The 21,088-nt window shown below is 31.5% G+C and overlaps 2 protein-coding genes across 3 annotated transcripts; both read left to right on the top strand.

The window, feature by feature from the left end:
* Positions 1–1,738: 1,738 nt before the first annotated feature.
* On the top strand, positions 1,739–7,684 carry LOC103563738 (NKG2-A/NKG2-B type II integral membrane protein-like). 2 transcript variants are annotated; one of them, XM_008539181.2, is made up of 6 exons: positions 1,739–1,973; positions 2,373–2,468; positions 2,948–3,001; positions 3,537–3,685; positions 5,334–5,434; positions 5,754–7,684. In XM_008539181.2, exons 1-6 carry the CDS (start codon positions 1,787–1,789, stop codon positions 5,878–5,880), a joined length of 714 nt encoding a protein of 237 aa, XP_008537403.2. In that variant the 5' UTR covers positions 1,739–1,786; the 3' UTR covers positions 5,881–7,684. The 2 variants fall into 2 exon arrangements, with proteins under 2 accessions (XP_008537403.2, XP_070475182.1); XM_070619081.1 differs by lacking the exon at positions 2,948–3,001 and having other exon boundaries at positions 5,754–6,657.
* A 2,738-nt stretch (positions 7,685–10,422) lies between these two features.
* Positions 10,423–20,732, top strand: LOC103563734 (NKG2-A/NKG2-B type II integral membrane protein-like). Its single transcript, XM_008539177.2, has 7 exons — positions 10,423–10,664; positions 12,435–12,629; positions 13,001–13,099; positions 13,585–13,638; positions 14,260–14,411; positions 18,703–18,806; positions 19,037–20,732. Exons 1-7 carry the CDS (start codon positions 10,535–10,537, stop codon positions 19,155–19,157), a joined length of 855 nt encoding a protein of 284 aa, XP_008537399.1. The 5' UTR covers positions 10,423–10,534; the 3' UTR covers positions 19,158–20,732.
* Positions 20,733–21,088: the final 356 nt, after the last annotated feature.

Genomic DNA, 21,088 nt, shown 5'->3' with positions numbered 1-21,088 from the left:
GATGCACCACTTTCTGGCCAACAGAAGGTATGTGTCACTACTCTCCTGTCTTTCCACCAGTCCACCTCGTTTAGTGGGAGATAACAAATGCTGGATGTGATGCAACTGAGTTACAATTAGTATACAACAAAATCAAAGTAGAACATTGGTGTTTTTATTTAAATAATTTAGAGTAAAAAGCGACCATAAAGCATAAAACATGTTGGAAGATTTCTTAAAGAATTCAAATTATTGCCTGTAGAAAATTTGTCAAGTTACATACACACATGAGTATCTGGGTTTGTAAATCAATATAATTTAAAGTGAAACTCATAAACATCACAAGGAACAATGAGTTTTGGATTTTATAATGAGTGCAAGATTTTTTTGCGTAAAAATATGTTAATTTATATTTTGCTTAAGCTTTATAAATAGATTCTTAAAAAGGAATTCATTGCATGATGAAGGCCAAACATAATTACTCACACACTTACTTGGATTGAATAAAAGCAGCTTAATTTCTAATAAAAATAAGCATTAGATAGCGTCTGCAAATTGCTAATTTAAAATTAATTATAAACCATCAAAAGGATTTTTAAAAAATTGAACAAACAGCAAAAAAATGTACTGTACTCATTAAAGAGACTCCTGCTTAAATTATTTTACAAGGTCTAACTGATAAGAATCAGAAATAATAACATGGAAATTGTGACTAAAGTATAATTAAAAAAACATTTATTGAAGGTATATAAGTGACAGGTCCAGTACTATTACATGCATTATAACTTACATACACTTATTTCCATTTTAGATTAGTATACTAGGTCACTAGGCACTAAGTAACTTTTTAAAGGTCACCCACTGTAAATTTCAAAGCCAGATTAATTCCAGATCTCTCTGACTACAGAACCCATTGACTGAATTATTACATTATATTATCTGGAATATTACAATTACTTATACAACCATAACAACCTTCACTGACTTTAACAACCATGAAATCTTTCTGGAAGTTTAAAACAACAGTGCTCTTACATAAATAACCAACAGTTTACCATTTTATATGTCCATATCTTAGCTATTAAATCAATTATCAATTAATTGTAAAGTAATTTTTAATCTTATTTTGTTGTTTTATTTCAATACTGCTCAGGTTATGGCTAAGTTTAGAGTATAATGTAACATTTTTCAACATATAAAGTACTTCTTTAAACTTTTAAGGATTTCTCAGAACTTTTCAACCATTCAAAATAAAAGACCATTTGATAACACCTTTAATAAATACACGTAAGTCACTAAATAAATATAATTTAGTGTAAGAAATTAATCTATATACCAACTTTCATATTCTCCCATTTTTAGAACAACCAGTATTTAATCATTATTGAATTTAAAAATCATCATAAATATTGGTGAATCTCTTTTTTCTAGCATAGCATTTTAATTTTTAATACAGTCATTCTGATGGTGTTACAATTTTTTTGTGGAATATGACTTTAATAAGGATATTATAATTCGTAAACTTCTTTATTCCTCACTAATTTACCACTTTTCATTATTCCAACTGATAATATATTGTCAAATGTAGAACATCTTTATAAAAGTATATTCTGCCATGAGACACTTGTTTAAATCTCTGAGCAATTTTAAAGCAGGACTTTAAATGCTTCAGCTGCGAGATGAGCACTAATAATCACCCTCAACCCCGCCCAGATTTACAGAACTAGGGACTTTGTCATTTCATATACCATTTATTCTTAAGTACATTTATCTTAGAGCACAGTCCAGACATCGCTCAGCTGCAGAGATGAATAACCAAAGAGTAACCTATGCAGAACTGAATGTGGCCAAGTATGCAAAGAGGCAGCAAAGGAAACCTAAGGTCACTAAAGGCTCCATTTCAGTAGTTGAGCAGGAAATAACATATGCTGAATTAAATCTTCAAAATGCTTCTCAGGATCTTCAAGGGAATGACAGGAATGACCACTGCAAAGGTAAAGCATTTAATAAACATACAGTATAACTGTTGTAGAATGTACAGCTGGGGTGCAGAGGTATGGCGAAAGAGTAGAGTATAAGCTTACAAATTTTTTGTTAGTGAGGATCAGAGCTTGAAGTTGGAACATGGTATTCTAATATGAAATCTGAGGACTAATTTCATTCAGGCATTGTTAAATTTCTAGTCTTTGACAAACGTCTCATGGAGCATTATATTTACTGAAAATGCAATGGAATATTCTGAGAGAAAGATTACATTGGTAGGTATGGGTTTGGTGTCCAAGTTTATATATATATGATTCCCTGTGCATGTGAGTTCCCTTGAATGTAAACTATCTAAACAATTGTCTCCATCTCTCCTTTCTCAGTGTTTCCATTTCTCTGTTTCCCTGCAGATTTACCATCACCTCGAGAGAAGCTCATTGCTGGGATCCTGGGAATCATCTGCCTTGTCTTGTTATCCACTGTGTTAACGATAGTTGTTATTCCCTGTGAGTTACTTTTTGAAAGATTATAAGAGAACTTCTTACTCTAAACATTTCATAGTATTATAGACTAGAATTCTCATTTGAATGTATACATTTAGGCTAAATGTAGAATGGTTACTGTGAATTTATCAAAAGTATAAATAACAGAATGATTGTAGAAAATACTACATATACATGTATTCTGATTTCATAAGTCAAAGATAGACTTTAGGAGACTGAAAAACCTTATTGAGGGGTACAAATTTATTTTTCTGACCAGTTAAACCAAATACTATCAGAGATGGTGAAGTTTGGTTCTTTAGGCTTTGAAATATTTTCCCACAAATCTTCATTACTTTATTATTTTTCCTGATAAAATCAATTTTATTCTGAATTATTCTAATCTTAGACAATACACTATATTACAAACTAAGAAAATGAAATTATTCTGATTCATTTAGATCAATATTAATTTTTTAAAAGGATTGCTTTAATTTTTCTAGTTAGTAAAGTAGTGGGGCAGAACAATTCATCCCTGATAACAAGAATCGAGAAAGGTACGTGACAATTTTCAAAGTTCTGATATTAGTGTAGTTTGTATTTTGTGTCTACCTTAGTCTAGGCAAAAATGACAGGTTTTTTTAGGGGTTAATAAATACAAAATCGAGCAATGAAGGGTTCATAAATAGTGACTATAGGAGAGTATTTCTTATTACACAACAATAAGAACATATATTCATTTAAAATCATTGGACCCTTTGTTGTCAATTGCTCAAATTTCCTGCTGCTATAATATGAGATTAATAATTTTATCATTCTAAAAATTATTTTCATTCACTGAATGTCAGGACATGTATACAGTGGGTGATTTGCTTTTGCATTTGCTTTCCATGGGCACATAAATTAGGAGATGAGAAGCTGATCCTTCTCTGTGAGAGTGTGCATGTGTGTTTTGTTTTATATATACCAGCCTGTGAGGGTGCATGGCTATGTTATGTACATATATGTTTATACCTATGTGAGTATGTAAATTAATTTTCTGTTTTAAAAATTCAAATTATTTTTGGATAATGATTCATAATATTTCTTCAGCATATAATTGTCACTGTCCGAAGAAGTGGTTCACATATTCCAACAATTGCTATTACATTGGTAGTGAAAAAAAAGCGTGGAATGAGAGTTTGATGGCTTGTGCTTCTAAGAACTCTAGTCTGCTTTATATAGACAATGAAGAAGAAATGGTAAGATTTTAAATGTTTCATATACTTTATTAAAGGCTTATTTCAGTCAGTATTTTATTTGTAGAATTCATCCATATTTTTGTGCATATTGTAGGTTAATTTAAATTCTACAATCTTCCTTTGTTTGACCTTATGATATTTTACTTATATTTTTGTATTACTAATGCACATTTGATAATTTCCAGTTCTTACTGTTCATAGCAAACCAGGTTTCTATAAATGTTTTTTTCTAAAATAAATTTTGCCGTTTAATTTTACCACCCACCAAGGAAATTAAACATATCATGAGGGCACAGATTGATCACAGGTGAATAGAATCATGTAATTACAAATCAAATCACAAAAGAGAAGTTTCCAGCCCTCAGCAGCCCCACCTCCGGGTGTATACTTAGTACTTCTCATTTCTCCTTATTTAACAACTGCCCTGACTTTTACTGTCACAGAATCTCCTCCATTAGTTGAACTTCGTATTAATCGTATCACACAATGTGCATTTTTCCTCCTCTCTTTTCACTCCCCTATGATATTTTTGCAATTCGTCCATATTATTGCATTTATCTGTAGTTTGTTAATTTTCATTGCTGAATTATGTGAATGTAACATTTTGAAATCCATTCTATCCAATGTCCCCTGGCTGGGGACATGAGTCTCATGCCCACAGGGATAAAAAGACTTCCTGGGATGAGTACTTTAGTACCTTTGCTGGTCCCACCTCCACCCCTCTGCACTCTCTCACACACACCCTGGTGTCTCTTGGTGGGGGAAGAGAAGCACTTCCTCTGGCTTCTGGTTATTAGCGGGTTTCCTGATCCATTACGCTTCTAAGGCTTACCTAGTGTTGCTGGACTGGATTTGTTTCAACACAGTGGAGGAACGGCTTCCTATTGCTGGGTTGGCTGCTGGGAAGCAGTGGCCTAGGTCACTTCCTTCTGTTGGATGCGGGATATAAGATGTCCTATCACTCTGTTGTTCTTGAATCCCAGGGTCTCAATCCATTTTGTCTTTCTCTTTTCATCTTTCAGATTTCTTCTTTAATTTTGTCTTCCAGTAGTTCCTGAATTTATAGTTGTACTTAGCAGGGAGTAGCCAGGAGAAATTAGTCTATGACACCTTGTCTGGGCAATAAGATTTTATGAATATAGAAACAGATAGATTTCGGGCCCAGAATTACGTGGGGTCCAGAAAACCAAATTTTTGGCTTTCATGTCATTTATTTCTCCAATGGCAATCCATTAACTTTCTTCTAATCAAGAAATATAGTAGAAAAAAACATTGATTTAATCACAACATTTGAAGAAATTAATATCACAGTATCTGGAAACTTATTTAAAGTCTTGCTATGTTAGTTTTGTCAACATTTGTATCTATTAAATTACATGAATCAGAACTTTCCTTATTATCATAATAAGAAAATGAACCTACTAATTATAAGTGTTTAAGTGTTAATTTTAATCAAAACTACAATGACGAAAGTTTTTGACAATATGGAAAATGCTTTTCAACTTATATGGTATTTGATTAAAATCTAACACTCTCATTTCATTCTGAAAATTAAAGATCCTATGAAAGAATAAACTACTTGCATGCTAACAAATAATAAAAGCTTTTTTAGTGATTATTTAAGTAAAAGTTCTTTATTTTGGGGTAGAAATTTCTGAATTCCATATCACTTCTATCATGGATTGGAGTCTTTCGTAACAGCAGTGATCATGCGTGGATGTCAATAAATGGCTCAACTTTCAAAATGAAGTAAGTTGTTTTTAATAATGCTATATAGAAGAAGAAAATATAGAAAAGAAAAATTCAGAACAATAATAGTAATGCATTTCTTTAAGTTGAATTATAGATATGAAGAGAGATGTTGAAAATTAAGGAAATGTTGATACAAATGTTAAAAAAGGCATTCCTCAGTTTTTCTAATAACTAATTCTTACTAAATGTCATATGAAAAATGTCATTATCCATTTTCAAAATATACTTTTATTATAGTTACCCGGAAAATGTTATTGTTTTACGAATTGTCTCCATACAATATAACAACGGAATTATGCATTTTTTTCCATTACAGCATAACAGAATCATCATCTGGTAAATATAACTGTGCTTTCCTATACTCATCTGGCCTCAAAGCAGAAAGTTGTGGATCTCCAATTATATATAATTGCAAGCATAAGCTTTATAATGGAAACACCTGAGTTTGGATTCTGTTGGATAACTTTCAATTTCATGAAATGGAAATAATATTATGATTGCATAAGTCTTAATATTAATTACATTATTTGTTTTATTAATGAAAATTTTTTCAAAAGCAATGATTGGAATATAAAATTCACAACAAAATGTACAAGCATCTTTATATTGTGTCTGGCTTTTTTTACTCAACATTATATTTGTGGCATTCAAACTTTTTAAAAGCTCACATGTTTTATGAGTCCACTTATATGAAATATCAAGAATAGGCAAACCCATAAGAGACAGAAAGCAAAATAAAACCACAATGATCATTCTTTATTGTCTTTTTTAAAAATCACTGCTTATGTTATATTTAGATTAACATATTTTTCTTCATTCATGTTCCCAAAGGGATTAGACTGAATATTCATTTATAGCTACATACTTGACAGGTTTTGTTGTTAAGGCTCTTTTGGGAAGCATTTCTCTTTTTCTAATACCAGGAAGCCTTTGTGGAAGAGTACTGTTATATTTTCAGTGTTATTATTCACTACTGATACCATCTGAGCTTGTAGAATTTTTTTGTAAAAAGGTTTACATAAGGAATCTGATTTCTTTAATGCATGTTAGTTTTACTCAGGCTTCTGTTTGTTGTAGGGCAATGAATAATTTCCATTTTCTAGGTATTTTCTATTTCATATACATATTAAAATGCATTCATTATATGGCTTTATTATCTGTTTAATATTATAATGATACTTTCATGTTTAATCTAGATATAAAAGATTTATGTCTTATCAACTTTTTCTTCAACAGTCTTTTATCAATTTTATTAAGTGTTTGCAATGAGAATAACTTTGGCCTGGTTGATCCTCTCTTCTGTAATTTTGTTCTGTGTCTTGATAGTTTTTTTCTTTTGCTGAAGAAGATTCACCTTGAGCTGACATCTGTGATGATCTTCCTCTACTTTTTTAGTACGTGGGCCACCAGCACATCATGGCCAATCACAGAGTTGTGTATGTCCATGCCTGAACCTGGGCCACTGAAGCAGAGTGTGCCAAACTTAACCAGTAGGGCACCAGGGCTGTTCCCCATCATGATTTCTCACTATTTATTGTTTTCTTCCTTGTACTTCATTTGGATTTAATTTCTTCTAATTTTAGCTTTCTCGTTTTTAGTTTCTTGTGATACATGCTCTCATTTCTGCCTTTCTTTTTTCTTTTTTGTAAGATACGCAGTTAAGGCAATCAATATTTCACAAGACAGATTTTGTTGTTATAATTTCCATGTAATTCATATAAACATTGTAAACATTTATTGTGATTAATTATTTGGCTCATATGTTATTTAGAAAAATGTTACTGAATTTCAAACTGTATGTTAGGAGTTTTCAAAGTTTTGGTTATTGACATCTATTTTTGGTAAACTCTAGCTAGAGAATTTTCTGTGAAGCTGGTAATGTTCCATCTCTGTTTAAACATATCTAGGGTGACTGAGAAACTGATATTAAAATTTATCTATTTTTAATTAATTAAAAATTAAATGTGAATCCCCACATTTCAAGTGCACACTTGCCAAACTTGACTAGCAGCTCCTGCCATGACACCACAGTTCTGTTTATTTTATATTAAAGTGCTTAGAAATATGAGTATACAGTGTATTTTTGGAAAATTGCCATGTGAACTTAAATATATGTGTATTCTATATTAGCATAATGTGTGTGTGTGTGTGTGTGTGTGTGCATATATATCGTGGTTAATTGTCTGGTTTAAATCTTTATAACCTTACTGATATACCTGTTTGTTTGATAAACAGTGAGAAAAAATGGTTTAAAGCTCCATTCATGATTTTTCACTCTCCACTTTCTTGAAATCTATGTTGAACTTGTATTATTAGGTACATATGGATTTAAAACACATCACTAATGGTTTGGATACTCAATCTATCCTTATGAAACAAGTGTCAGCATTTCTGACAATGGTTCTTGCCTTCCATTGTGACAGTGCATTAACTATATCAGTTCTCTACTGGTTTGTGTTGCATCATGTATTTTTTCATCTTTTACTTTCATCTTTATTTATGTTTATGTTAAAAGAGTGTCTCATCAAGACAAACATTTTAAATGTAAACACTCTTGGAATTTAAATTGAATATTATTCTATTTTTATTAAATAGAATTATTAAATTATTATGTAATATAATGTTATTGATTTATTTGTGCAAATAGAAGAAGCAGTTAACTGTTAAGTATAATGTAGTTTTTTAATTTGGGGTGAACACTACTATTTCTTCAAACTCTACCCTTTCTTTGTTTTCGTATCTTTCACAATTAATTTTATTTTCACTTTCCTCTTTTAGGATTTATTAATTTAAATGCTTTAGATATTCTTTTATTTGTGCCCTACATTTTTCAGCTTACATTCTTTACTCACTAAAGTCTACCAAATTAGTACTTTTACGCCTTCTCAAACAGCAAAAAGACATAACTGCCTTCTACGTTTGTTTGCTGCTTATGCAATGTTTGCCCCCTTAAATTCTAATACAAATATATATTTTGATATATCAACATAATTCGTTTTCTTCAGCTCTTCTTTCTTTCTGCATATCTAAGTTTTCACCTTGAATAAGTGAAAGGATCTTATTTAGAGGATCCTTAAATATTTCCTTTAGTTATAGTCCCTTGGTAATTAACTTCTCGCTTAAAAAATTTTTCTTGTGGCTAGCCCTGTGATGTAGTAGTTAAGTTTGGCGCACTCTGCTTTGGCAGCCTGGGTTCCTGGGTTCGGATCCTGGGTGCAGACCAACACCACTCGTCAGCCCTGCTGTGGCAGTGACCCACATACAAAGTGGAGGAAGATTGACACATATGTTATCTCAGGGCTAATCTTCCTCAAGCAAGAAAGAAGATTGTCCACAGATCTTAAGTTGGGGCTAATATTCCTCAGCAAAAAAAACGTAATTGAAAAAAAACAATTTTCTTGAAAACGAATTTGCCATCATATAAAAGGACATTTTCACTTATTGACTTCCAATTTATCCATGTCTCTTAGGTCACTAGGTATAGCCATTATTAGAAATAGTCACTATATTTATATATTTATATATTTATGATATATGATATATATTTATATATTTATTGTATATGATATACATAAATGTGTATATTTATATCATAAAAAGTGTATTAGAATTGATCTTATTATTTTGAATAATTTTTATTGGGGCTTTATATTGTCTGAGCATAGATTTCACTAGTTAAATGCCGGAAAGTGAACACATACTTCTACTTTTGTATATACCTACATACTTTTATATATAACATTATTTAGTCGAAAATAGCAGAGTGTATGACTATAGGAATAGCAGATATAAGTGCTTCAAATTTAAAAAGGTAACAGTGAACTTTACATTGTTTGACATCATTAATGAATACTTTGTTACAATTCTGTAATGTGGCAAATAGAAAAGGAGAGATTATCAATTTAGTTTATGAAAAAATAATAAAATATAATAGAAATACACAGATAGCCAGCCATCATTAGCCATTTTTATAGAAGGCTCAAATATTAGTCCAGGTTACAAGGACATAACTATGGATCTAATTCCATTTTTCTAGATTTTAAAAAGTTAACAGTTTGAGATTGTCTGAACTCAATCTCCTAGTGACTGTATTGAAAGTGGATTTCCATAGACATGGTAGGTAAACATTCTCCCTTTCCTTGATACAAGATGAAGAATGATGAAAAGGATTCCATTTGATACAAACTAGATCATTTAGATTTAATGTTCTATTTCTTTTGATGCTCATGTCACATTTAACTTGTCTTTTAAAAGTCTGCTTTTTGGTCCTCTCATTTTTTGGTTACGTGAAATTTTAAAAAATTATCTCTGTCTTCCCCTTACATGGCTAGACTTGGGTTTTGTCATTTACTACAAATGTTCTTATTAAAATACAGACAATTAGTTATGATTGTAGGATGTATCAATGATAATACAATGAGTGGTTATTTAATATCTCAATCTCTGGCATGGTGATATTTTTCCATATTTTTAATGTTTTATCCTTCCCAGAGACAATTATTTTCATCGGGGAAATCTAAATAACGTATTTAAAATAATAAAATTGAATGTAGGTAGTTTAAGAACTAGGGCAGAGAATTGGAGAAGATACATTTGGGAACCAATGTCTTTGCAACAGTTACAATAAGGTTGAACATATAGTAATTCTTCAGAATAATTAGTGACAAATATCATTAAATATACAGTGTTAATGGGATTATGATTTAAGAAATTTTTCCATGATAATAGAAATGACATAACAAGGGTATAAGGAAAAGAAGTATGCGATGCCATATTTTAGCAACTTGTCTGAAAGTAAAATTTAAACATCTAAGATACTCTCAACAAGACCTAAGTTTTCAGTCTTAGTGATTGAGATGGAAGCAAATTAACAGCATGAGGTGATCAAGTATCTCTCGCCTGATATGTTTTAGAATAGGGAAACAATATCTCAGAGGCACTTGCTCATGTACAAAGTGAATGACACACTACAAGCTCAAAGTTTCCTGTATTCTGAAGGTATGCGAGGACATAAACTGTCTTCAAAATAGCCCAGGTGTAAGAATTTCCTGTTCAAACTTTAAGTGACACATTGATGAGAAATCTGCTTTCTCTCCTATGGCTTCACGCTGCATCTTCACCAGGCAGTGTGTGAAGACCGCAGTCTGTGAAGACCGCAGATATTGTTTGTTTACAGGAGTAACCTGGCCTCCCCCTACAGGATGCACCACTTTCTGGCTAACAGAAGGTATGTGTGGCTACTCTTCTGTCTCTCTACTAGCCCACTCATTTAGTGGGAGATTACAAATGCCAGATATGATGCAACTGAGGTACAGTGAGTATACAATCAAATCAGAAAAAAACATTGGTATCTTTATTTGAATAATGCAGGTAAAAACAAGAATAAAATAAAAGATACGTAGGAGGATTTCTTAAAATATTCAAATTCCTGCCTTTGAAGGATTAGTTAAGTGCATACCCACATGCATAATTGGGTTTGTAAATCAACACAACTTAAAGTGAAATCTTATAAGCATCATGACAATAAACAGTTAACTTTGGTTTTTATAATCAACATAGATATAAATATATATTATTTTTAATTAGCCTAGCTTTTAAAAAAAGATTCTTAAAATGAATTCATCAAATCATGAAGGTCAAACGTAATTATTCGTGTATGTACTTAGATTAAATAAAAGCAGTTTTATTTTTAATCAAAATCAGGATGAGTTACCTTCTGTAAAATGCTGGTTAAAAGTTAACTATAAACAATCAAAAGATTTTTTTTAAGTTAAACAAAAAGGTTCAAAACAGATATACCACACTGATCAAGAGACTCCTGTCTCATGAATTATGTTACATGGTCTGATTGTTATAGTTCAGAAACAATAACATAGCAATTAGGTTAAAATAATAATTAAAATAATACACATAGTATTGAGATCTTATAAAAGCCAGATTGAGTAATATGTGTTTTAGATACATATATCTTACATATTTTTATTCTCATTTTAGATTAGTAAACCAGGTTGTTAGACACTAAGTAACTTTTTAAAGGTCGTACATTGCAAATTTCAAAACCAGAATTAATTCCAGATCTCGCTGATTGCGGAGCTCATTGACTGAATTATCAAATTACATTACCTGATTTATTACAACTGTTTGCACAACTAAATCTACTCTCACTGACTTTGACAGCTGTGGGATCTTTCTGGAATTTTGAAGCAACAGTGCTCTTCCATAAATGATCTACACTTTTATTTATCATTTTATGATTTTGCATCTTTGCCATTGAATCAATAGCCCATTTCTAGTGTCAAATAAATATTTAATTTTTTTGTCCTTTTGTTTTCAATATTGTTTAGGTTTTGAATGGATTGTGTGTCATATAATATTTTTCAACATATAAAATGTTTCCTTAAAGTTTTAACGATTTTTCATATCTGCACAATCATTCAAAATAAAAGATTATGTGATAGTATCTCATCCTCTTTAATAAGTAAATGTAAGTCACTAAATTTTAGTGCAGGAAATTCCTATATATGTTAACGCTACTATTCTCCCAATTTATTAACACTCAATTTTTAACCATGAATGGATTTAAAAATTGTCATAAAGATTGGTGCATCATTCTTTTCTTAATACGGCATTTTAATTTTAACTCAGTTATTCTAATAGCATTAAAATGTTTCTATGGAATCTGACTTTAAGTTACAAGGATGTTATTATTCATGAACTTCTATATTCCTTACTAATTTATTGCTTTACATTTCTCCAACCAATAGCATTGTGTCAAACATATAATATTATTTTGAAAACCACTTCTTCTATCATGAAACACATGTTTAAAGTTCTAAGGAAATTAGAACCACACTTTTACATTGTTCATCTGCAAAATGAGTACTATTACTCATCTCACACTCCACCCCTTTAGGTATACTAGTGATCTTATGATACACACCATTTATTAACCACTTAAGTGCAGCTTTCATAGAACACTGTCTCTAACATTACTCAGCTGCAGAGATGAATAACCAAAGAGAAAAATACTCAGAATTGAATCTGGTGAAGGACACAAGGAGACAGCAAATGAAGCCTAAGGGCACTAAAAGCTCCATTTCAGTAACTGAACAGGAAATAACTTATGTGGAATTAAACCTTCAAGATGCCTCTCGGGATCTTCTAGGGGATGACAAGAACGACCACTGCAAAGGTAAAACATCTAACAGACACACAGTCTAACTGCTCTAGGATGGGCAGCTGGGCGCAGAGGTGTGGGAAAAGGGAATAAGCTCACCTAATTTTTATATGTGAGGATCAGAGCTTGAAGTTGGAATATGGCATTCTAATACGACATCTGAGGACTAATTTCATTCAGGCATTGTCAAAATTTCTAGTTTTGACTAACAGCTCATGAAGCATTATGTTTACAGAAAATGCCATGGAATATTCTGAGAGAAAGATTACAATGGTAGATATGAGTTTGGGGTCCGAGTTTATATGTATGATTCCCTGTGCATGTGAGTTCCCTTGTATGTAGTCTCCATTTCTCCTTTCTCAGTATTTTCATTTTTCTCTCTGCAGATTTACCGTCACCTCCAGGGAAGCTCGTTGCTGGGATCCTGGGAATCATCTGCTTTGTTTTATTATCCACAGTGGTAACAATGATAGTTGTTACCAAATGTAAGTAAATTTTTGAAAGATTATAAGGGAACTTTTTACTTTTATGATCGTCAGTGCCTCTAAACATTTCATAATATTATGGACTAGAACTCTCATTTTAATGTATGATTTTAAACTAAATGTGGAATGGTTATTCTGAATTTGTCAAATTATAAATAACAGAATGAATATAGAAAGTATTGCGTATGTATGTTTTCTGATTTCATAACTCAAAGACATAATTCAGGAGACTGAAAGACCTTATTGAGAAATAAATTAGATCTTGAGATTGATTAAACTAAATACTCTAAGAGATGGTAAGGCTTGGTCCTTTAGACTTTTGAAATATTTTTCCTTTGGTCTTCATTGCTTTATTAATGTTTTGGTAAAATCTTATAAAATTAGATTATTCTAATTCTAAACAATACACCAAATTTCAAAGTAAGAAACTATGACTTATTTAGATAATAGTAATTTTTATATATTCATTACTTTAATTTTTATAGCTACTTTAATTCTGGAGCAGAACACTTCAACCCTGATAACAAGGAACCAGAAAGGTACATAATGATTTTCAAAGTTGTAATATTAGTATAGTTCACACTTTGTCTCCATCTTAAGCTAGGAAAAAATGATAATAGACTTTTTTGGTGAAAATGAATTAAAATTGAGTAATGTTCATAAATAATGATTAGAGGAGAGTATTCCTTCTTATGCAACAATATGAAGAAATTTCATTTAAAATCACCATACACATTGTTGTGGATTGGCTCAAATTTCCTACTGATAAGAGATAAATAATTTTACTATTCTGAAATTTGCTGACTTTCAGGCCATATGCAGAGTGGATACTTTTCTTTGTGTGCTTGCATTCTAAATTAGTGGCACATAAATTAGGGGATGAAGGACTGGCCCTTCTCTGTAAGTGTGTATGTAAGTGTGTTTTGTTTTCTTTATGTGTACCAACGTGTGAGGATGTATAGATATGTTATGTACATATATGTTTATACCTATGCAAGTACGTAAGTTAATTTTCTTTTTTTTGCTTTATCTCCCCAACCCCCCCATACATAGGTGTGTATCTTAGTTGCAGGTCCTTCTAGTTGTGGGAAAGTTAATTTTCATTTTTTAGAATTCAAAAATTCAATTGCTTTGAATAACAATTCATAATCTTTTTTCAGAATATCATTGTGGTCATTGCCCGAAGGAATGGTTAACATATTCCAACAATTGCTATTACATTAGTATTGAAAGAAAAGCATGGAATGAGAGCTTGATGGCCTGTGCTTCTAAGAACTCTAACCTGCTTTATATAGATAATGAAGAAGAAATGGTAAGATTTTAAGTGTTTCTAATATTTTATTAAAAGCTTATTTCAGTCAATATTATATTTGTAGAATTCATCCATGTTTTTCTACCTATCTGTAGTTTTTAATTTTACAGCCTGTTGTTATTCTTGTTTGAGTTTATATTTTATTTATATTTTTATGTCACTAATGCACATTTGATAGTTTCCAGTTCTTGCTTTTCATAGAAAACCATGTTTCTATAAATGCTTTTTTTCCTAAATTAACTTTACTCTTTAGTTATACCATGCATCAAGGAAACTAAACATATCATGATTGTGCAAGTTGATCACAAACTGAAAAGACCTACGTAATTACAGTTCAGGTCATGAAATAGAAGTTTCCAGCCCCAGGCAGCCCGCCCCTGGGTGAACTCTCAACACTTCTGCTACCTCCTCACTTAACCACTGTTCTGTTTTTCAACATTATAAAGTATCACTGCATGTTTTAGAGATTTATATAAATGGAAGATTCAGTATGCATTCTTGTGTCTTCTTCACTCCTACCTTATATTTTTGCAATTCATCCATACTTTTGCATTTACCTGTAGTTTGTTAATTTCAGCTCTGTATTGTATGGATTTGACATTTTTTAATCTATGCTACTGAGTAAAAAATTTAGTTACTTTTTAATACATGGGTATTACGGATAATTTTTTATGAAAACCCTTGTGTATATCTTTTTCCATATGTATTAAAAATTTGTATATTATATATAAATATGTCATATAATAAATTATATTAATATACCATTATATTTATAAAAATATGATAATTTATAAATACTATTCTATTATTATAATTGCATTTTGCATAATTATAATATATTGTTCTCTATGCATCAGAACGAAATTGCAGCGTCATAAATATAGTGTAAGTCAAATTAATTAAATTGTCCCAATATTTTCCTAATTTTCTGTAAATACATATTTTATCCAATAGTCTCTTGATCCAAAACTTAGTCTCTCAGGAATTTTAAAGTTCTGATTGTTATATAGCAGTATCATTATGACATTAATAGACATTTTACTGATCCCTAGTGGATTGAACATATTTTTCTGGGCTCTTAATTATTAAGACATTCTCTTTTGCAATAATGGGAAGTGCCTGTTCATGTGTCTTGTCTTGTCCTTGTCTTGTCCACCATTTCTCTTATATGATGTCTGTCATTTACCTTCCTAGAAGTTCTTGTTATATTTTGGATATCTGCTCTTTTTTGATTTTATGAGACACAAATATCTTTTTTTGACTTTGTGACTTACATTTTTACTCTCATATTGGAGTCTTTTAATGACCAGAATTTATTAATGTTATCAGAGTCCAATTTTTCCTTTTTGGTGTTAGCGATTATTTTGAATCCATTTCAGAAATTAGTCCAAGTTTGTGAATATAATCTATATTGCTCTCTAGGTTGTATCTTTTTTTTTTATTTTTTAACTTTTACATTTAGGTCTATAATCCATTGGGAATTTATTTTTTGTGATGCTGTATTTGTGATGCATGTGAAGATGAGATGGAAGTGAAGTTTATGCTTTTCTACATCATTACATAATTGATGGAGCATAATTTATACAAAGATGATCTTTTCCTTCATAAATATCTTTCCTATATTTATGAACTTATATATACACATATGTGCTCTAGTCTGCTTTATATGGATAATATGTACTCTATATTATCTTTGTATTGATGATAATATATATTTTATCACAGTCTATACAGTCTGTCGTAGTCTACAGCAATTTGAGTGAAATGGAGAAGGTTTACTTTCCTTTATGTCGATTTACTATGTATATTTATAATTGTCCTATATATTTTATTTACGTATATCGAGAATTAAATGGAAGAATGTTCAATATTTCTTCAACTGATAATTTTACTTCAACTATCAATTTAGAAAACACAAGAGGAGAAGGAAAGTCTATTGTATCTAATGATATTTTTATTCTTTCTTTTGTTCTCTCTTCCTTCCTGAAGATCCATTTAATTTCTGCTTAGACGATTTCTTTTATCTATTCTTTTAGACTGGGCCTGGATGATGACACATTTTCTGAGTTTCTCTTTATCTGAGAATGTCTTGATTTCCCCTTCATTCCTGAGTGATATTTTCACCAAATTTTTCTATGGATTTTGGTTGGAATAAGGCAGTTAAGAGTCTAAAAGCTTCCTGTTTCTCTAGCCTGCCCCTTTCCTGGTCCTTTGGAGAGAAGAGACTTTTCTTGGGGTTTTTGTCCCTACCCATTGGAGTTCTAGTTTGCCTGTTTCTCCAGCATCCAGCCTGGGATATACGAGATCAAAAGAAATTCCCAGTTCGCTCACTGTAATATCACTCCTCAGGTCTCAAGTCCCGTTTCCGTCAGCTTTCTCATCACTTTTCAGACTCTTCTCATGTTTGTCTTACATACAGTGTCCAGTGTTTTTAGCTGTGTTTAGTGGAAGGAATAGCGAAAAGTATCATCCACTCCTTCTTTCCAGACGTATTATACAGTAAAAGTGCTACCACTGACAAGTACATCCGCTCCATCTTCCCAGAACAGGAGGTCCGATCTGTAGTAGTTTTAATTTGAATGTTCCTGAGATTGATGATATTGATCATCTTTTCATGTACTCACTTGCCATCTGTATTTTTTTTTTGGTGAATTATCCATTGAAATATTTTGCATATTTTTTGTTATTTGTTTTGAGAGTTCTTTATACCTCCGGGAAATAAATTAAGAAGTTGTTCATTCATTGTGGCTTAAAATTGTTTTCCTGTCCCTTTCTGTCTCTCTTCTCAAACTATATTTATGCCTATCTTGGTTTTCTTGATACTGTCTCAAAGGCCTCTGAGCTGTGTTAATTTTTCTCTCTTTTTCCTCTCTCATCTTCTCGGAAAAATCATTTCTATTATTCCATCCTCAATTTCATCACTTCTTTCTTCTGCATCTAAAACTTTCTGTAGAATCAATCTGATGACTTTTTCATTTCACGTAATATATTTGTCAACTCAGAATTTCTATTCAGTTGTTTTATATAATTTTTATTTCTCTATTGATATTTTCTACTTGTTTTGTCACTACCATCATATTTTCATTTAGTTATTTGAACATAGTTTACTTTATAATTTGCATATATTTATAATAATTACTTTAAAATATTTTTCTAATACATCTAACATTTAATCTCAGTAAAAGATTCTATTGTCTGACTTTTTCCCTGAGTATGGAAGACATTTTCCAATTTCTTTGCAAGTTTTCTACGTGTTTAAGTAGACACTTTATAATATAGTGTGGTAAACATGGATTCTATTTCATGTTTCTTAGGTTTATTACTTTTTGTAACATGCGCAAACTTTTCTCCAGAATCTTTTCCTCTGAAGTGTGCCTGTGATATTTCTGCCAAGTTTTTTCAAATTCTTATTGTTTGTTTTTTAGCTTGACTTCCTAGGAATTATGCTTGTGATTGCATTGCTTAGTTGTCAGCCAGTAATCTTTTTAAAAGCTTGTATTGAAATAATGCAAGTCAGTAGGGCTTCCACCATCTACCATTTGTTTGTGTGTGTGTGTGTTTTGGGGAGGGCTTATAACTTAGTAATTAGTTCTCACATGTGCTTTGGTTTTTACTTGTTACGAGGATCATCTTGGTGTCTTCTATAGATCTGCACATTTTTTCCATCAGTCAAGGATGTGTAGAGCTAATGTCGTCTCTTCTATTGTACTTTCATTTTTAGTACCTTCCCATTATATTTATAGTTGGCACTCTGCTTGACACAAAGGACACCATAACCCTGAACTAGAAAAAGTACGTGTTTCCTCATTAGTTACTTAGCAAATTCAGCACTTTGAAATGAAAAAGTCATGGACTATTTAGTGACCCATTGTTCTCTCCTAATCAAATCTACCCCTTTGGCAACTACAGTATTGGTTTTGCAGCCTTCCCCAAATCGTAAAAACTAAAATTTTTCTTGCTCAGTGAGCTGGGGTGGGGATGAGGGTAGACATTAAAGCAGTACTAGGCCAGAAGACTACAAATTTGCTCTATTTTTTTTCCACTTCACAAATTATTGTTAGTCTTTGATCAATTCTCAGAGCCTTGAAATATTGTCAGTTTTTCGTCTTCACTTAGTCACACTAATACATTTACCTAACTGTCCAATTTGTAACATTGTATTTTAAATGGAGAGACTCTCTAAAGTAAAAAAAATAAATAACTTTATTTGTTATCACCAAATTAAAATTAGTATAAAAATTTATTTATTTTATTTTAAATTTATTTACATAATAAGATTTCTTTTCTATAGAATGTTTTGAACTCCTTGAATGTTTTTTTGTGGATTGGACTCTCTCACAGCACCAGTAAAAATGCATGGCTGTGGCCAAATGGCTCAACTTTCTCTTCCAAAGTGTAAGTTTCTTGAGTAGTTTTATACTTTATGCCTTGAAGGAATTAATCTTAGAAAGAAAAAAGAAGCAATATATGAAGAATTATATAAACACAGTCATTTAAACTTTTCCATAGAAAAAATATATTGGAAATATTCAGATTTAGATATATAACTATTAGTCTAAATATAATATTTATTCATCAAAATGTTGTCATATTTTACTAAGATAAATGATATCTGTGTATTTCAGGTTCCCAGTATCTTCAGGGAGGGATAAGAATTGTGCATTCTTGGATTTTCCCGAAAACAAACTTTCTCCTGGATCTTGTTTAGAAACAAAAATATATGTTTGTAAGCATCAGGCACTTTAGCTTAACTAAATTTGGTGTAATGTTACTGTGACCATCTGTAGAGAATATATTTGTAGTTTCTTGAAAAGCCATAAAATTATTTTCTTAGAATTATTTTTTGTATTTTTTTTAGAGTAGCTTTAATTTCATAACAAAATCAAGAGGAAGATACAGAGATTTCCCATATGGCCCTTGTCCCTGCACATGCACAGCCTCCTCAACTCTCAACATCACTCACCAGAATGGTATATTTGTTACCAAGGATGAATCCACATCGATGTATCATAATCACCTTAAGTCCATAGTTTGCCTGGGGCTTCACTCTTGTTGTTGTAGAATTATTTTAAAATCTTTATTTATATTATTTTTTAAATATATATCCAGGTACATATTATATGTTTCTTAAACTTTTACTATTTACTAAAATAATCATATATAAACATCAAAACCTAATATCAAGAACTGTTATTTCTAAGTCTCAAAAAGGTGAGTAATTCCACTCATATTTTCAAATTACTCCATTTGTCCTAGACCTTGAAGTTGTTCAAAATGAGAATTCAAGAGCCTGGAGTGGTAAGGTGTGTAAGTCAGAGTCAACTCAAGAGACAGAAACTAGGGGAGGCCTGATGGAAAGAATTATTAACTGTTTTTAGAGGGTAGCCTAGGAAGAGGGGATAATAGAAAATTACGAAGAACACCTTAGGGTTAAAGGAGAGCCCCCTAGGAAGGAATCTACTTTGCAGCCAGGTCTACTCCCTAAGGATGGGTTTCAGATATCATTGAAGACAGAGTGGCTGCAGACAACTTCATGGCAGACATGTTCACTGGATTGCCCTGGGACAGATTGGTTCCTCAGTCAGCAGGCTGAAATTGGTGAGGATGGATCTCAGGCTGTGACTGGCAACCAGAAAGACATCCCTGCCAGTGTTAGTAGGCAGAGGGTAGAGGGTAGGAAACTATAAATAGGACTGGACACAAAAACTTTCTGTAGAGTGAATACCACAGCTGCATGCGTACAGCGTGCCACCACCTTATAGTAGCCAAAGGAGAGAGAACATCATGAAACCAGGAAGAAGAGCCTTTCTCCTGCAGTGCCTGTCCAGTGCCTTTAACTACACAACTTAGCATAATGCGAGCTGACAAGGGAGAAAAGTTTATAGGATCTAGCTCCATTATCTCAGAACAGGGTTTGAAGGATAGATTTGGAGGTGAGAGTAAACAAATTGTTAATTGGCAGTCAAAGGTATATGCAACAACCACAAGGCTGTTGTACAAGAGTCGTTTGGATGTACCCCACTTCCTCAAAGAATGGAACCAACCTGTACCTTTAGAATTTGTTTTAGTGCAGCATGTTCAATGGTTACATTTATTTTTGGCAGAGGTTGGCATTTTCATTGGGTAATAAACAGTGCCCTTTGGTATTTTTTACATGTCTGTTCATTTCCTCTACTGGATTTCAGATATTTTAGAAGGTGTCTTGTTTTACTAAATTTTCTATTTCTTCACTTCTGTCGCTCTTTATTATCATGAATATAAAATATTTTGATGGAAAAAATAAAATGTTAATGAATAAAACAGTAAATAAGTTGATGAAAATCTTTGTGTGGGTCAAGCAGCTGGTTATCGACAGAATTTGAGATAAACTTTAGTAAGTTGACAAAAACTCAGAACTATTTCTACCATAATTCAATTATAAGAGAGAGAAAGCTTACATATGATTACTATTTACAAAATAAATTAATATTTCATACACATTTATCTCTGATTATACACATATTCTTTATTATCTCTATGTTTATTCCTTGTATTCATATAGAGAAAATACATGAATATTAAAAATTAATTTCATGTAAACTGCAAATGGTAGGTGTAACTAAATGCTACAGTTGTGTTACAAAAACCCAAGCTGGCATTGACATTTAAAAATAAGCATTTATTTCTCATTCACCCAT

The sequence above is a fragment of the Equus przewalskii genome, chromosome 5 (genome assembly GCF_037783145.1).
Source record: "Equus przewalskii isolate Varuska chromosome 5, EquPr2, whole genome shotgun sequence".
Lineage (NCBI taxonomy): Eukaryota > Metazoa > Chordata > Mammalia > Perissodactyla > Equidae > Equus > Equus przewalskii.
Note: the sequence above shows the minus strand (reverse complement) of the source record. Positions and strands in the feature narration are given on the sequence as shown.

Bases quoted from the DNA above. Each gene is read 5' to 3' on its own strand.
- LOC103563738 (XM_008539181.2), top strand. From the start codon at position 1,787: ATGAATAACCAAAGAGTAACCTATGCAGAACTGAATGTGGCCAAGTAT. The intron at 1,974-2,372 runs GTAAAGCATTTA...GTTTCCCTGCAG, and splicing joins CAGGAATGACCACTGCAAAG to ATTTACCATCACCTCGAGAG. The intron at 3,002-3,536 runs GTACGTGACAAT...ATATTTCTTCAG, and splicing joins GATAACAAGAATCGAGAAAG to CATATAATTGTCACTGTCCG.
- LOC103563734 (XM_008539177.2), top strand. From the start codon at position 10,535: ATGGCTTCACGCTGCATCTTCACCAGGCAGTGTGTGAAGACCGCAGTC. The intron at 10,665-12,434 runs GTATGTGTGGCT...AACATTACTCAG, and splicing joins CACTTTCTGGCTAACAGAAG to CTGCAGAGATGAATAACCAA. The intron at 18,807-19,036 runs GTAAGTTTCTTG...TGTGTATTTCAG, and splicing joins TCAACTTTCTCTTCCAAAGT to GTTCCCAGTATCTTCAGGGA.